Genomic DNA, 18,186 nt, shown 5'->3' with positions numbered 1-18,186 from the left:
GACACTGAGAGACACTGTCCTTCAGTGTTACTCCTCTGAAGATGCCTGCCATAGATGTGGCATAGATGTGGCTCTTAGCCTGTGGATCATGACTGGGGATCTGTGGGGTGAGTATAAAATCTTGTTATCTTGGCAGAATAATTCTCTCCATCCAGTTGGAGTACTGAGCAACTTGAATATCTATGTGAATTAGCAGCAGATAGCTGCAGGGCGAGGAACTTCGGCACTCAGTTCTTATTTGGTACACAAAGAGTGCAAGAGAGTAAAGGGTAGGGTTACAACACCAAAGAATAATATAATAATGGGGACGGAGGCCATCTCACTGAGGTAAGGAGATGTGGTACCTTAGAAGGGACATCTTCCTTGGTGGATGAATAGATATCCTCTCGTACCGAGGCTATGCCTCAGAGGGGAGGAATACCCCTTTCCTCCATGAACATGTCCACTCCCCTCTTAAAGCCCTCCAAGCTGGCAGCAATCACCACATCCTGGGGCAAGGGGTTCCACAATTTAACTATGCGTGTGAAAAAATACTGAGCTGTCTTGCACAACGGTGGGAAGGAGAAATCTTCCAATTGCCCCCCAATTGTCCTACCAGCATGGCAATTCCTAACACTTAGAATCATAGAGTTGGAAGGGACCACCAGGGCCATCAAGTCCAACCCCCTGCACAATGCAGGAAATTCACAACTACCAGAGCTTGTGACTGCAGTACTGCAGCTTAACACACTGTGCCACGGGGCTCCAGCTTGTCTACATCTTTCTTAAATTGTGGTGCCCAAAACAGAACACAATACTCTAGGTGAGGTCTAACCAGAGCAGAGTAAAGCGATACCATCACTTTGCGTGATCTGGACACTATACTTCTGTTGATGCAGCCCAAGACTGCATTTGCCTTTTTAGTTACAGCATCACACTGCTGACTCATGTTCAGTGTTTGGTCTACTAAGACCCCAAGATCCTTTTCCCACACACTACTGCTCAAACAAGTCTCCGCCATCCTATAATTATGCATTTGATTTTTCCTACCTAAATGCAGAACTTTACATTTGTCTTTGTTGAAGTGCATTTTATTAGTTCTAGCCCATTTCTCCAACCTGTCAAGATCATCCTGCATCTTGGCTCTGTCTTCTACTGTATTTGCTACCCCTCCCAATTTAGTATCATCTGCAAATTTAATAAGCATCCCCTCTATTCCTTCATCCAAATCATTTATAAAGATGTTGAACAACACAGGGCCCAGCACTTAAGCAACTGGGTTTCACCATTTGACTGTAATCACCTGTAATCTCTAAGTGCATGTAGCTGTCCATCGGGAGGGGCAAAGATAAAAAATTAAAAGGGTCGAAGCGGACGCTGATGTGCCCGCAGGTCTTGCACTTCACTTGAGACCGCAGCTGCCCGTGGAAGAGGTCCACTACGATGGAACGGTTCCTTCGAAGATGGTTTTCCCAGGCCTGGAAGAGAGAGAGAAGGGCCGGGCAGAGAGTTGTTCAGTCCAGTGAGAAGAAGAAGAGTTGGTTTATATACCCCGCTTTTCTCTACCTTTAAGGAGTCTCAAAGCAGCTTACAATCGCCTTTCCTTCTCCTCCCCACAACAGGCACCTTGTGAGGTAGGTGGGGCTGAGAGAGTTCTGTGAGAACTGTGACTGGCCCTAGGTCACCCAGCAGGTTGCATGTGGAGGAGTGGGGAATCAAACCTGGTTCTCCAGATTAGAGTCCACTGCTCTTAACCACTACACCACGCTGGATGTCAGCAACTTTTTAAAAAAGGAGACATGGGTAAAAATGGGTGCCCCAGATTGACAGCAACCTAGTCATTTGCCCACAGCAAGATGGGCCTGGGTCTTGCTGGGGGAGAAAAGTGGGGGGGGGAGGGTCATGTAGTGCCTGGGTAGGGAAACTATAGATGGGGGGCCCACCTAGCTGAGTGTTCCTTCAGACCTAAAGAAATCAGTCCTGCACACAGAAAACTAGCCAAGTCAGATCTCCAGCGAAAGATCTGAATAATGGCTTGCATTTGTATTTCCTTTGGTGTGTGGGGGGGGGGGAGTCTCCGTTGCTTCTGTAATCCAGCATGCCTTGCTACAACCAGAGGTTTTTTAAAAAAAATGCAAGAGGCATAATCTAACTTTAGTCTCCACTATCTCATCTTAAAGCTGCAGACTGGGGTTACTATCACATGTGCCAGCTCTCTTCTCTTTCTCCCTTCTCCCCCTGCCCCTGCCCCCCACCCCCCATTTTAGATTTTGCTGACTTTCAGGCCTGACACCAAAGCTCTTGTGAACTCAAAAGCAGACAAAGTGCTTTGTGATTTTGGGGGGATGATCCCAATAAGACCAAAAATGTCCCTGTGCTCCCTCCTCCAACAGCTTTGTGCGTTCTGCTTCTGGTTGCCCAGGGACACGCAAAAATCTAGGGTCAGACCTGATATTTAACACCCTTATTAATGCAGCTAAAAAGAACTCTTAACTCTTGACGAGTTTCCTTAAATGATACAGAGAAGGCTGCGGCTGAGAAGCTGGAGAAGGCTTACGCCACAACTCTGCAGCCATGTACCTCTGCCGCTACTTCCCAATCTGGCCGGCCGTCGCTGTCTTTCAGTTCTACATATGGCTTGTCGTGAACTCTGTTCAGATCCTCATGAAGACCATCCAAGAGAAAAGCCAGGAGCTCTTGTGAGTCTTGCTGCTGGAAACCGTTAAACCTGGGCGCATATTTAGCGATCGTCCACTGCAAAGTGAAGCACACACAACCAAGGTCATAAGAACATAAGAAAAGCCCTGCTGGACCAGACATCAAGTCCAGCAGTCTGTTCACACAGTGGCCAACCAGGTGCCTCTAGGAAGCCCACAAACAAGACGGCTGCAGCAGCATTATCCTGCCTCAGTTCCAAAGCACCTAATATAATAGGCATGCTCCTCTGATCCTGGAGAGAATAGCCATGCATCATGACTAGTATTCATTTTGACTAGTTGCCATGGATAGCCCTATCCTTCATAAGAACATAAGAAAAGCCCTGCTGGATCAGACCAAGGCCCATCAAGTCCAGCAGTCTGTTCACACAGTGGCCAATCAGGTGCCTCTAGGAAGCCCACAAACAAGATGACTGCAGCAGCATTATCCTGCCTGTGATCCAGAGCACCTAATATAATGGGCATGCTCCTCTGATCCTGGAGAGAACAGGTATGCATCATGACTAGTATCCATTTTGACTAGTAGCCATGAATAGCCCTCTCCTCCATGAACATGTCCACTCCCCTCTTAAAGCCTTCCAAGTTGGCAGGCATCACCACATCCTGGGGCAGGGAGTTCCACAATTTAACTATGCGCTGTGTAAAGAAATATTTCCTTTTATCTGTTTTGAATCTCTCACCTTCCAGCTTCAGCAGATGACCCCATGTTCTGGTATTATGAGAGAGGGAGAAAAGCTTCTCCCTGTCCACTCTCTCCAAACCATGCATAATTTTATAGACCTCTATCATGTCTCCCCTTAACCATCTTCTTTCCAGGCTAAACAGCCCAGTTGCTCAGCTGCCCCATTTTCTGCAATTCAACCACGATAAAATTCAAGGCCAATTCAAAAATGCTTTCCCCCCAAAGCTTTGAATCTGAAGTGGTACATTCCACTCTGACCTGCACCACAATCCCATTTTCTTCTTGTTAGAATGACAGTTAAAGCAGCTTCAAAGTATTTTGATTGCTGCATAATGTAAGAGCTGTTTCGATAACAGGTTTCTAGAATTAAAACTAGAATGTGAACAATTGGGTGGCGGGGGAAGAAGAGTCTCCAGTTTCACCATTTGCTGCCTGTGAATCACAAAAAACTCTCACCCGCAATTTCAAGGGAGCAATGTTCTTTTGAGTTCCACTCCACAGCTCTTGAATTAGATCTCCGTAGCACTTGGCCATGTGCCCCTTCATACCTATCGGGTTAGTCCTAGAATTTGCAAGAGAATGTAATAAAGCCCGTTAGTTATGAGCTGCATTTTTCAAGCAAGGAACAGAAAGACACAAAGAACCAATCTATATACTATGTATTTACTTATACATTTATTGGCCACTTTTCTTAAGTACAGAGCTCAAGGCAGCTTACATTGTATACATTAAATAGAGTACAAAAAAACAAACATACAACCAAAATTTGAAAATCACAGTTTAGAACTGCTTTCATCAAATGCTGTGCTAAGTAAAAATGTCTTCAGCTGCCTCCTAAAGATCAAAAGTGAGGGTCCAGTTGCATCTCCCCGGGGAGACTGTTCTACAGAACAAGATGGTAAAATTCCAGTGTACCTCTTCAATCACCAGGAGAACTGGAAATGGTCATTTTAAAAAGGGGGGGAGAGGGAGGAAGAGAGACTCGCCATATCAAAAGCCCCCCTGCACACTGAGAACTAGAACATCAGGGAAGGGCTACATTAGTTTCTTTGTGTTTTTATTATGTGTAGAGGTTTTTTAAAAAATTGTACAAGCATTAAAAACATATGTAATTACCTCCCCCCTAGTCTGAAGGTGTGTACAAGCCAGCATTCTATCACTTAAGCCTGTGCAGGACTGCACTAAGGAAACAAAGCACTCCTCTGAGCTGACAAGCCAGCTTCCAGAACCAGAGGAAGGCATATTTACCAAGGCATTTTTTTGGTTAACTAATTAAGGTGTTGTCTCTCAATTGATATTTAGTGTATATTTTTGTGGTGTTTCAACACATCCTTTCAGGATACGATCTCAGAAACCGAGAGCCCCTTGTCCTGCCTGCCTGGAGCCATCCTCCTTACAGTCTACCCAACCTCACTTTTCATCATGGGTTAACATGCGTTTCTTGTGTGTTTGCATTTACATGCGCATAAATATACGTACTGCGAGCCACCTTGAATGGCCCATTGTGGCAGAAAGGCGGCTTATCATCTCCAGTGAACAAACCCATTCGATAAAATCTCCCGATCCTTTGGGGCTTTGGATTGTCGTGACAAGAAGAAGAGTTGGTTTTTATATGCCGACTTTCTCTTACCACTTAAGGAAGAATCAAACCGGCTTACAATCACCTTCCCTTCCCCACAACAGACACCCTGTGAGATAGGTGGGGCTGAGAGACTGTGACTAGCCCAAGGTCCCCCAGCTGGCTTCATGTGTAGGAGTGGAGAAATAAATCCAGTTCACCAGATTAGCCTCCGCCGCTCATGTGGAGGAGTGGGCAATCAAACCCGGTTCTCCAGATCAGACTCCACCGCTCCAAACCACCGCTCTTAAGCACTACACCACAAGGTTCCTTACCTGTTCAGCTCATAGAGGTGTCTGCCTGAGATGAAATACTGTGTGAGGGGCTGCGTGTTGCTGACACACTGGATGCTGGAATTCATGAAGCAGGTGTTCCCGAGGTTGCTCAAGCCAGTGGCGCCCTTTTCGGTAGGGACTGGAAAGAGTGAAAAAGCAGAGCTGGCGAGGGAGCATTTGGCCACGAGACAGGAATTGGGGGAATGGAAGAGGTTCGGGGTGGACACACAAGCACCACAGGCTGACAGACTCATCTCTATGGCCCTCCACAGATGAACCATAAAACGCTGGCGTCTCAGTGTTGCCAAAATCTGTAACTCTGTTTTGGACAGAACAAGCCCATACCCGGAAGTATGACATATGTACAGGCAAAGGCTGCAGGGAAGACCTCCTCGAGTGGCCATGTGCACCCATGTGTGTGCCACTCTCTTCCCTCCAACTGGTGACATGTATGCTCTGCCATGCTGACATGCACACAGTGGCTTGAATTGGATCTGTGGCATGCATGCACATAGGTAACCACATCAATAGTGCCATGGAGCCAGAAGGGAAGATGAGAGTGGTACCGACGGTCTGAAGTTGGCTGAGCAGCACAGGTACCAGCCCACTCCCTGCTTTCAACTGACCCTACTAAAAGGGCTACAAACCCGCCCCCCCCCCCCCCGATCAAACATGCTGAGCTGGTCTACACATGTACCAGAACGGCAAGGTGAATGGACTGTACCATTTTAGACAGCAGGTTGGGAGAGGCCATTTTCCAAATTCTCTCCCATGTTGCATTTTAAAGTAAACAAGTAAAAAAAGTATACGCTAGTAAAGACCAGGCTGGGCTAGAAAAAACGAGTCCTCCTGTCAAGCATTCAGAAATATGATTCCCCACTTGCAGTCTGCAGTGGCACCGTCCATTCTACCTCTGAGCTGCAGATGTGTATGTCAACCAGACCTTAACCGCCGATTTCTTTCTGGTCAACTCTTACCCTTGTGCCGGTCAATTTTACTGCTGTTTGCTATAAAGGACATCTCCTCCGGCCAGCTCATGTCTTTGTTTCGGACTGAAAGAGATACACCACACAAAAAGTTTAAAAACCAGAACATGGCTGCAGAACGACCTACAAAAAGCTACAGGGGGCCCTTTCCAGTCCCCAAGAAACTTTCATGGACAAGAATGTTTCTGAACTGGAGCTGAGCTGCAAAGTCACTAGGGTTTCTATGCCCTAACTCTGAAAAATGCTCACAAGCAACAACAACAAAAAACCTCCTATGAAATTAAAGGAGTCACTACAGACTCCTGTATTGGAGTCACTACAGACTCCAATGACAGCTCAGCTGCAGCCCTAATAGAAAGTTCATGCAGAAATCAAGGTTTTGAAGGCAAGCAACTGGTGAAAATGTAGGATGACTTACACTCCATTCCTTCCTCCTGGCCTCCCTTTGCCCAACCAATTCCCTTAGTTTGTGTTCCTGCTTCCAGGTGGCCCATCGCAACCCTCTCCCTGCCCTTCCCCTTCCTAATCCCAGTTATCATCTGGAGACCCACATGTTCCTCCCACAAAGAAATGGGAAAAGGAGCCCAATTTCTTTAACTTCTAAAAAGTAGTTACCTGGAGGCTGATTAAACAACCTCAAGCCACATGTTAAGAAAAAGGGACATGCTTTTTTTTTTTTGAAGGCGCCCATCCTTACTATATCCAAAGAACTCCTTTGCACAATCCAGAGGGGCGGCCTTGTGGGTCTGTTGCAGCAGCAACAACAAAGAATCCGGTGACACCGCAAAGACTAATTAATTGTGGCATTAGCTTCCACAAGCCAAATACATTGTTGGCTGATGCATGGTTAGAAGCAGCAGGTATGTGCGTGTGGTGGGGATACCTATTACAAACTGAGGCTAGAAGGTGCGTGTGGTGGAGATACCTATTACAAACTGAGGCTAGAAGGGGAGGACAAATGATAAGGAGATTTAGTCAAAAGAGTAAAAGAGCCAAGAGCAGGTGTATACCACTCCCAATCACTGAAGCCTGATTGTCAACAGATGCCTACAGAGGGACAAGATTTGAGTCCAGGAGCACCTTAAAGACCAAGAAGATTTCTCACAAGCTAAGCAGGGTCGGTCCTGGTTAGTACTTGGATGGGAGACCGTCGAGGAATGTGTGTGTGTTAAGTGCCGTCAAGTCTCTTCCGACTCATGGCCACTCTATGAATCAATGTCCTCCAAAACATACTATCCTTAACTGCCTTGCTCTGATCTTACAAACTGAGGGCCATGGCTTCCTTTATAGAGTCAATCCATCTCTTGTTGGGTCTTCCTCTTTTCCTGTTGCTTTCAACTTTCCCTAGGACAATTGTCTTTTCCAGTGACTCTTGCCTTCTCAAAATGTGACCAAAGTATGACAGCCTCTGTTTAGTCATTTTAGCTTCTAGGGACAGTTCAGGCTTGATTTGATCTATAACCCACTGATTTGGTTTTTTTTTGGCAGTCCACAGTATCCATAACACTATCCTCCAACACCACATTTCAAAGAAATACCGAGCAATACCAGGGTCATTATGCAGAGGCAGGCAATGGCAAACCACCTGTTAGTCTATTGCCTTGAAAACCCTACTGGGTTGCCATAAGCTGGCTGTGACTTGACAGCACTTCACACACACACAAGCTTTCGAGACTCAAAGCTCCCTTCATGGTATCTTACAAAGGGAGCTTTGACTCTCAAAAGCTCATACCGTGAAAATCTTGTTGGCCTTTAAGGTGCTACTGGACTCGAATCTAGCTGTTCTTTGGCAGACTGACCCGGCTGTTCCCTGAAATTCAACAGAGGTTCTGTAGGGAGCTGGCCTCTCCCAGCCTCAAGCCTGATTAGTTCAGCAGCTTCACACTGGGAGTGCCTTTTTGCAACTCCCAGGCAGGGCAATTTGCAAGTCTGGTATGAAACCTCAAGAGATTGATTATGATAGCACATCTTTTCGTGCTCGTCAAGTTTGCTCATCTCAGTTTTTTCGGAATACCACCACCACATGGTTTGCCTGCCTATACCTACTTTTTCAATTCCTCACCTCTCTAGAGCCTTCTTTCTAGCTAGATTAAATGTTAACCCTTCAATGGTTATGCAAGGCAGAATTTTGAATTTACCATACCCGGAAAGGACTTGTCCGTGCTCTTCTGGCTCCATTGACTCATTAGCTCATGTGCTCTTGGAATGCCATTTCTATGAGGACCTTAGAGCACGATATATTTCTCCTCTTTTAATACATAAATTCAATGCCTCTGTGTCTGATATAATGCCTTTTTTAATTAAGTGATAGGGATCCCAAGGCTACACTAGCAGTGGCAAAATTTATCTCAGTCCTTATATCCCCCAAACATTAGATTCAAAACTATGCTGCTCAAGATCAATGGATCAAGGAGCTTCTAAAGGATAAAGGAAAGGACACTTCTGGGCCTTCTATCCATAACAAGCGTTTCTCCTCTCTTGTATTTGTTATTGTGTGGAAAAAGACAATGAGGCTAGGAAAGTTGAAGGGAACAGGAAAAGAGGAAGACCCAACAGGAGATGGATTGACTCCATCAGGGAAGCCATGGCCCTCAGTTTGGAAGACCTGAGCAAGGCTGTTAACGATAGGACGTTTTTGGAGATCATTAGTTCACAGAGTTGCCAGAAGTCAGAAGCAATTTGACAGCACATATCACACACACATTTAGTCTTTAAGTTGTAACCAGATCCCTTATGCTTGACACTGAAAGGGTTTAACTAAGACTTGGTACAAAAGATGCAGCTTTGCTTAAAATACCCTTTTAAAAAACCTGCAATATAGGTGAAATTAAAGAACACCACCACAAAAATACCAAAGTTTCTTTGAACAGGTCTGGTCCCAAGGTAATAATTTATGGGGGGAAACACAGGTGGTCTGCAAAAGGACCCAAGATATAAGGCCAGGTCTACCTGAATTGATTTCAGTGGAGGGTCGGCCTGTTGCCTGGAGGCCAGGTCTAGTCCTACTGATTCCTAGGGCAGGTAGACCAATTGTCTGGAGGTCAGGATCACCTGCGTCCATTCCAAAATTAACAGTCCATGCAGATGTACTTCTGATACACTGATTAGAACTAGCATGTGTCTCAGAAACTGGGACTGGGCCCTTCATTTGTTTATTTTACCTTCTATTATTAGATGCTGCTCATCTTGTATGTTCAGATACTCCAACGTGTGGTCCTCATCGTCCAAAAGAGTAAGGTAGTTCTGTAGAGGAAAAACAGACTATCAACCCAGCATCCCTTTTCCAAAAAACGAAACAGAAGTGGCACTATAGAAGCACCAATGCAAGAAGTATTTGAGGGAGAGAGACAGACATGTGCAGTGCACCAAAAGAGGTTTCTACATCGACATCGCTCTGTGTGGGCCAATGCTGACCTTGATTGACCCACAAATCTTTGCATGCGCCATGTACACCACTGGGTAGGGAAGAGATCAGTACGGTCTGTGCACACAGACCCTGTACATTTTACGGGAACTGGATGTGAGGGAATGAGCCTAGGACTCCCCTGCTTTTATTAAGGATCTTGAGGGCTAAATGATGTCTCAAGATGTACCAAGGCACCCCCCACCACAACACTTTCAGATGGGGATACTTGTTTCTGTCCTGACAGAACTTTAATTAAGCACCATCAATTGTTTTATTGTAGGAAAGATTACTGGGTTTTGTTTTAATGTTTTAATGATGCTGAATGTTTTAAATTAATATGCATTATGTTATATTTACAATATTACTGTTGTTACCCGCCCTGAGCCTGGCCTGGCTGGGGAGGGCGGGATAGAAATTTAATAAATAAATAAAATAAACTTTACCCTGAAATCCAACACATTGTTTTAACATGTCCACAAAATAATATTGCATGAAATAAATATATCACTCCCTGGATAAAAGTGTCCCTAAAGACACTTTCTGAGGATACTGCGTTATCTGCTGTCAAATAGATCGGTCAATTGTGTGAGAGATGTGGCAACTTTTCTCTTTATAGTGTCAAGGTAAAAATTAAATTTCATTTCCCCTTTTTAAAATGTGAAGTGGGTTGATGGATAGCCAGGGGCTGTTAAATCAAGGGAAATAAAAGGAATAAATAAATAAAGAAAATAAACTTTACGCTGAAATCCAACACCCAGTATGAACTCCTAAGCATCTCAGGTCACAGCTGGATGCTACAATACATATAAGGCTGCTGTTGAAAATGGCAGCCATGTGTTTGGCACGTCTTACAGAGTCTTGATGTCCCTCTGTCTGGGTGCTTTCCCAGTTTTGCTTCATGTTGCTGGCTACAGCTGGCAGGGGAAACCCACAGCAGAATAATGGCAAGATGCAGGTAAACAGTAGTGGATGCTACCGAAAGGGAAGGGAAAGGCAGACCCCCGGCTGCCGTGTTAAGCAGCAGTCAAGTGAATGCTGTAATGTTTAGCTTCAGGCTTCTTTTGTCTTTAACCAAGTTGTTTTGTCAGTTGTGTAGGTGGCACAACCTGTTGAAGGAGTGCAGCTTCTGTGCACCCACTAAACTGGAATGGAGGGTGGTGATAAGAACTATTGACATTTAATTAAATAACTGTGGTTCCAGATTGAATATGAAAGAAAGCATTCAAGTCTTTAAAAAAACGTGAGTGCATCCTTGGAAACTCTGACATGTTGTCAAGCCGCTCATCCACCTTCATATTCCATCAGATCAGCACCCCCTTTCTCTAGGACCAGTACTGTGACCTCCAGAGGCAGAATGACAGCCCTAGGTAAGATCCGTCAACTCAGCCCTAAGTAAGATCACCGTCGCCTTAGTTGCAACAAACTACACCTTGCAAAATCCATTTCAAGCTACGGCTGCTGACTCTGAGTTGCCGACAAAATAAAAAGCAGGGTTTCTCAACTCAGACCTCCCAACTCAGCCTGCCTAAGCACTCCTTACCCGGGGTTTTTTGACAAGACATCCAAACTAAGACCATTGGAAGGCAAAGGCCTTAGCCATATGGAACCACTGCCTGCCTTGGCATAGTAATTCTCACATAAATAAAAGCTGTGCTTTATCATCGTTTGGTCCCATCTTTCAAAACAAGGCAGCTGATACCACCCTGACCCAGGTAACCCCAGGCCAGCCCGATATCATCAGATCTCAGAAGCTAAGCAGGGTCGACCCTGGTCAGTATTTGGATGGGAGACCACCAAGGAAGTCCAGGGTCATGGCATGGAGGCAGGCAACGGCAACCTCCGAACGTCTCTCGCTTTGAAAACCCTACGGGGTCGCCATAGGTCAGCTGCCACTTGGTGCTCCCCGCCCCCAAAAGCTGATACCTCCCCAGCCTTCAACGTCATCCCCCATGCATCCAGCCACTGTGTGCAGTTGCCTGAAGACCCCCCACGCAAGCTCTGCTGTTACCTCGCTGTTGTACAGCCACAGGCGCATGTCCTCCTCCTTTATCCGCAGCCTCTGCGACAGGTACTCATGGATCTCCTTGATTGTCTGTATGCGACTGAAGCAGCCCGTGTAGGCCAAGACTCTCTTCAAGGGTGCATTGGGAGAGGGCACGTTCCCTGTGTTTGCAAGAGGGCGAAGGCAACCGTTATAGGAGGATGGGGAAGGGGGAGCAACGATGCTTCACTCAGCAACTGGCAACAGACTGAACCTCCCCAGCTGCCAGTTTTATACACCCGAGCCGTGTGAGTTCCTGCAGTCTTAAGAACTGCTTCTGACAGCCCCTTTCCCCTCGCTGCACTTCATAAGCAAGCAGAAACCACCGGAAGATGCACAACCATGGAACAGGGAGATGGGGGTCTAATACATGGAGTTTACAAAGAACATGGGAGTTGGTGTCAAATAATAAATGAATAGTACCCACTAAGAAAAAAATAACCAGATTACCTAGGACTGAGGGAAGAGAAAAACAAGTACCTGACTCCATTTACACAAAATTTGAAGAGATGACTAAAAAGTGATTTGTCCAGTCACCTTTTCTCAGATTATCTTGCCTCAGAGGGCTATTGTGAGGATAAATCAGGAGGAAAGAAAAACCACATGTGCTGCCTGAGCTCCTTAGTAGGGCATGCAGAATGAAAGTGGGCTAGATTTGGTACAGCCCTGCAAATGGTAGAATCAGTTGCACTTACCTGTAACTGTTGTTCATCGAGGTCTTCATGCAGCCCCACATTTGGGGACTCCGCCTGCACGCGGGCCTACCACCGGACCGACTTTTACCTTCTAGCCACCAGGAGGCGCTCTGTTCCAGAGCTGGAGATGTCTTTCCTGCCCAAACGTCCCGTGCTCTGGGGAAGCGCCTCCCCCTTCCCTCAGTTCCTGACCGCCGCCGTCCCAACCTGATTAGGCAAGGAGCCAGCGGGGTAGGAGGGAGGGAATGTGTGTCTGTACGAAGACCTCGATGAACAACACTTACAGGTCAGTGCAATTGATTCTTCATCTTTGGTTTCGTGCAGCCCCACATTTGGGATTATGGCGAGCAGCTACCTTATAGGAGGTGGGTGGCGACTCTACTGGAACAATGACTGCAGTACTGAATGGCCAAGCTTCATGATTGCAGATCCAACGCATAATGACAGGTGAAGGTCTCACCGCTGGACCACGTCGCTGCTCAACATATCTCCAACAAGGGAACTTTCCTGTGGAACGCAGCTTAAGCTCCCTTGGCACGCACCAAGCGGGCTTTCACTTCCAAAGGACAAGGTTTGCCCGCTGACCTATACGCGGACCTGATCGCTGACACCACCCATCTAGCGATAGTCTGAAGAGATGCCGCTTTACCCTTTTTGGGGGGCCCCATAACAAATAAACAACCTCTTAACCCTTCTGAAGTGTTTTGTCCTGTCAATATAGTAGAGCAGGGCTCTCCTGACATCTAGTGAGTGTAGTGCCCTTTCTGCCTCTGAAGTGGGTTCAGGCAAGAAAACAGGCAGTGTAACATCTTGTGCTAGGTGGAAACTAGACACTACCTCAGGTAGAAACCTCAAACAAGGGTGCAGAACCACCTTCTCTTTAAAAAACTTCAAATAAGGGGAATCAACCCTGAGGGCTGCCAACTCACTCACCCTTCTGGTGGAAGTGACTGCCACTAGGAAAGCAACCTTGTAGGAAAGTGATTGTAAATCACAACTGACTAATGGTTCAAACAGGTTACGAGACCAGTGACAGGGACCATTGTGGAACTAACCTGGGTCTTGGGGGGTACATATTATTCAGCCCCTTCAGAAAACGTTTAACTACTGTATTGGAGAACAGTGTCGAGCCCTCCACGGGGTCAAGGAACGCTGAGATCGCAGCTAAATGGACCTTGACAGAAGCCACTGTTCGGCCCTCCTGAGCCAACAAGAGGAGGTAGTCCAGCACCACCGATAGAGGGCAGGAGAAGGGAGACCATCTCCGGGGTTCCAGCCATCTCAAAAACCTGTCCCATTCATTCTTGTAAGAATATCTAGTAGAGGGTTTCCTAGCCTGAAAAATGACCTTCTTAACCCTATCTGACAGACCTAGATCTGCGGTCTGAGCAGCCACGCTGTCGGGTGCAGGCGTTCTAAGTCCTGATGAAGGGCATTCTCCCAAGTCAGTAAGTCTGCCCTCTGTTGCAGATGGAGAAATACACCTCGCGATCTGTTGAGCAGTTCTGTGAACCAAATCTGCCTGGGCCAAAACGGGGCAATGACTATACAATCTGTATTGTCAGCTGCTATCTTGCCTACTACTCTCTGGAGCAGGGGAAAGGGGGGGGGGAAATGTAGAACAGGCACCCCTTCCAAGATAGTTGAAAGGCGTCGCCTAGGGAACAGAGATCCCCTCCTGCTAGAGAGCAAAACCGATCTGCCTTTCTGTTTTGGAAAGTAGCGAACAGGTCCACTTGGGGGAAGCCCCACAAATGGAAAATGGGGGTGAGAACCTCCTTGCTGAGAGACCGTTCGTGGTTGGTTTGATGAGACCGACTTAGTCTGCTAGGGTGTTCTTTATTCCTGCAATGTAGATGGCTCTGAGGGACATCTCTTGCTCCATAGCTACTTGCCATAGAGCCATGGCTTCCTGGCAAAGTGCCCTTCAACCCGTGCCACCCTGCTTGTTGAGGTAGAACATGGCCGTAGTATTGTCCATTTGGACTAAGACCCGAGATCCCCTGAGAATATCTGTAAATGAGATCAGGGCAAACCTTATTGCACGTAACACAAGAACACTGATGTGGAGGTGCAAGGCTTCCTCTTGCCATTGACCCTGAACCGTAAGGGTCCCACAATGAGCACCCCAGCCCAGCAATGAAGCATCAGGAGTAAGCGTGTACTGAGGGGACCAGCTCCCAAAGGGTACTCCCTTAGCCAGGGAGTCTTCCTGAGCCCACCAATGTAGAGAGCCCACCATCTTTCTGGGAACCGTGAAATGTAGGTAGGCTGGAAGAAGCTCCGGATTTAACTTATTCAGGAACCACGACTGTAAAGGTCTCATACGTAAATGGGCGAATGGAACCCCAGCCGTAGTGGAAGCCATAAGACCCAAGATTCTCTGAATTAACTTTACCCTTTGAAAACGTTTATTTTGTAAGGTCCTAACAGCAGTCCTGAGGGAACGGCACCTGTCAGGAGGAAAAAACGCTCTGCCCTTGATGGAGTCCAGAATGGCACCCATGAACAGAACCTGCTGGGAAGGTATCAGCTTAGGCTTCTTCCAATTGATGACTAGTCCCATCCTGAGACAGGTGGCGACTACTAGGTTAATTTGACTTAGCAGAGATTCTGGAGACTGGGAAACTAACAGTCCCGCTGAAACAAAAGTTCCCGCTGAGGAGAAAGAGGCTGTTAATTGTAAAGTGAATTCAACTACATATTCGCAAAAGTTCAGAAGAGACACAGGAGCTGATCCAGAGGTTTGCCCAGGACAAATTAGTGATTGAAACAGCCCACTGGTTCCATCACTTCAAGGAAAGGAGTATCTGGATAGGCATGAGACAACTCCACTTGTTACTGAAATTGACTCTTTTTCCTCCATGACTCCCCTGGAGACTACATGCAGGTAGCAGCCAGCTTCTTCATCCCCTTGTTCTCTTCCGCCAAGATCGCCAAGGATTCCAGTAAATGACATAGGTAATGAGACCCCAGGTGGTGCCCTGGATGGTGATCTGGAGCCAAAGACGTCCAATAGGTCAGAGAACAGCATTCCCAACCTTATAGAGTCAGCCTTGGGGCAGGCTGCCTTGAGCATGGACTGCGATTATGACTTTAAGAAAGACCTATATGAACCATCTGGCCAGAAATCCTGGGCAAATGAACTACAAGAGGAATCTCTAATTCCGGAGCCAGTCCTTTGCCACATTAGTCCACATTCGACAGCCCTAAGTAAAGTGTGCAAGGGCCTAGCAACTGGGAGTGTCCACTCTGATGCTAATAATTCTCTAGAACATATCTGCAAAGCTGATTGACTCAGCAAGAAGTCTACTTATACAATTGAGAGAAGCGCAGGTGTACACCTTTCTGCCCAACGTATCAATTCTACGACTCTCTCTGTCAGATGGGGTGGAATGGTGGCCAAACTTCCGTTTGGCCTGCATCTCTGAGGTCACAATAGATGAAGGGGGAGGATGCAGGACCAAAAAGTCAGTAGTCTCATGCTTTATACGATACAGGCTCTCCAACCTCTTGGATGAGGCGGGTGTTGAGGCTGGCTTCTTCCAGATTGGGAGAGCCAAGTCAGCCAGTCCCTCCAACAAGGGAAATGAGACAAAGGCAGGTGAGTCTGGGTAAAGCCGGTTCAGTATTTTGGCTTAGAGTCCTCCGTAGGGGAGATAGATCCTGGGTCTGTTACCTTGTCATCCGGTGCTGACTCTGACGGGCTCTCAGAGCTATAAATGGATAGATCCGGGTCAAAATATCCTTGCCCGGAAATGAATGGAGCCAAGGTGGAGGGGAGAGCTTGGGATGCTTCGATGGGCGGGTTCGAAGTCGAAGGCAGGGGTTGCGGAGGAGCGCATCTGCCCATCAGGTCGAGCTGGCGCGCTTGGCAGAAATCAATCCAGCTCTGCAACTGCTCAGGTGCCAGGTAGGATAAGGAAGGGTTGCTGCCAGGAAGGAAGCTCCTGCGTCTCGAACGGACCTGGACTAAAACTGGCAAGGTGAGACTCCAATTCCTTCTTGGAGAAGGGTGGGGGTGAGGCGGAGCCCACAAAATGGGCTCTGGTCGGCCTCTGGGGCTTTACAGAACCGACTGGTGAAACCGATGTCAGAACGGGAGGGTCAATATGCTTCAGCTTCTGCTGACGTTTCTTGGAGGACGCGCCGTCGGAGTAAGTCTTAGGCTCTGTGTGGCGTTTCTGCCCCTTGAAGCTGTCGATCCCTGAGGCGTGCCCTTAGACAGGGGTATGGATCTGGCTGTGCCCTGTTCCGAAGAACTGGGGCCTTGAGCTGGTGACGCCGCTGGTGCCGCAGAGGGAACTGGGGTCAGAGCTGTGCCCGAGAAAGAGGCAGCCGAGGGTGGATTCTGTGGCATCGCAACAGACACAGCCCTCTTCCAAAGATCGGCCTTTAGACAGGCCTCTCTATCGTCTCTGGCCTTCTTGGTGAACTTCTGGCATACCTTACAGGCTGAGACATTGTGGGCCTCCCCCAGACATAGAATGCAGCTCTCGTGCTCGTCCTTTTGTGGCATCTTGGTCCTACAGCCTGCACATTTTTTGAAAAGGGGCTTAGGCATGGCCAGAGAATAGAATTAGATGAGGTTGGGTGAGATAAACTACCCACACACTCATGAAGAAACAACAAAGCTCCTGAAACACGTCTGTTCACGGCGGTGGCAAAAAAGGAACTGAGGGAAAGGGGAGACGCCTCCCCATAGCACGGGAAGTTTTGGGCGGGAAAGACGTCTCCGGCTCTGGAAGAGAGCGCCTCCTGGTGGCTAGAAGCTAAAAGTCTGTTTGGTGGAACGCCTGCGTGCAGGTGGAGTCCCCAAATGTGGGGCTGCATGAAACCAAAGATGAACATCATATACAGCTGAGCCGCTTTAGATCTCTGAAGCAGACCCATGCAGTTCTCAACCAGAGTAACCATCCCCTGGTGCCGACCTATCCAGCTCTGAGGGACTGCATCATGAGACGTGGAGATACTACAGCCAGCTGCTGTGGTGCACACATGACACACACATGAACACATGAAGCTGCCTTATACAGAATCAGACCTTTGGTCAGTATTGTCTACTCAGACTTGAAGCAGCTGTCCAGGGTCTCAGGCAGGAGTCTTTCACATCACCTACTGCCTGATTCTTTTAACTGGAGATGCCAGGGATTGAACCTGGGACCTTCTGCATACCAAGCAGAGGCTCTACCACTGAGTGACAGCCCCTCCCTTTATATGAGTTGTCATCTTCTTCTTACTGTTTTCACAGCAAAAAGTCATAAACAGCAACGTATGAGACAGCTTTATATGAGTCAGACCATGGATCTATCAAGGTCAGAGTTGGCTACTTTGACTGGCAGCAGTTCTCCAGGGTTTCAGGGAAAGGTCTTTCAACATCATCTACTACTTGATCCTTTTAACTGGAGATCCCGGTGAATGGCAAAGCATTTTACCACATCTTACATTTTGATGTTTCTATTCTTGGGGGGGGGGGGGGTTCATTGTACATTTCCAGGAAGCTGCAGCAATTGCTATATGGGCTGATTGAACACTGTGCATCCCTTAAACACTATGGGCTGATTGAACACTGTGCATCCCTGATCCAAGGATCAGGATTATGCCCACCCCTCTCCTCGCACATCCCTCAATGCTCTCTGCCCTTAGCCACCACCGTTAGCACCAACATCAGCCACGGTTAACACTAACACATTCTAACCGTGGTCAAGAGTATGGCCTGGCACACACTGAGCACTGTCGATGATGGTGCAGATATCAACTAGAGAGGACCACATTAACATGTGAGGA

At 47.3% G+C, this 18,186-nt stretch overlaps 1 protein-coding gene across 1 annotated transcript in view; it reads right to left on the bottom strand.

Moving 5' to 3' along the window:
• USP32 (ubiquitin specific peptidase 32) overlaps positions 1–18,186 on the bottom strand; it is a 249,919-nt gene that overhangs the window by 28,736 nt on the left and 202,997 nt on the right. Inside the window, exons 17-23 of the mRNA XM_056865259.1 lie at positions 11,672–11,826; positions 9,419–9,500; positions 6,249–6,323; positions 5,272–5,410; positions 3,835–3,940; positions 2,560–2,733; positions 1,283–1,457 (exon numbers count right to left, since the gene is read on the bottom strand). Of these exons, the coding sequence (XP_056721237.1) occupies positions 1,283–1,457; positions 2,560–2,733; positions 3,835–3,940; positions 5,272–5,410; positions 6,249–6,323; positions 9,419–9,500; positions 11,672–11,826 (906 nt within the window). The remainder of the gene's footprint in view (positions 1–1,282; positions 1,458–2,559; positions 2,734–3,834; positions 3,941–5,271; positions 5,411–6,248; positions 6,324–9,418; positions 9,501–11,671; positions 11,827–18,186) is intronic.

This window comes from Euleptes europaea, chromosome 19, assembly GCF_029931775.1.
Source record: "Euleptes europaea isolate rEulEur1 chromosome 19, rEulEur1.hap1, whole genome shotgun sequence".
Lineage (NCBI taxonomy): Eukaryota > Metazoa > Chordata > Lepidosauria > Squamata > Sphaerodactylidae > Euleptes > Euleptes europaea.
The sequence above is the reverse complement of the archived record's forward strand: the minus strand, read 5'-3'. Positions and strand labels throughout refer to the sequence as shown.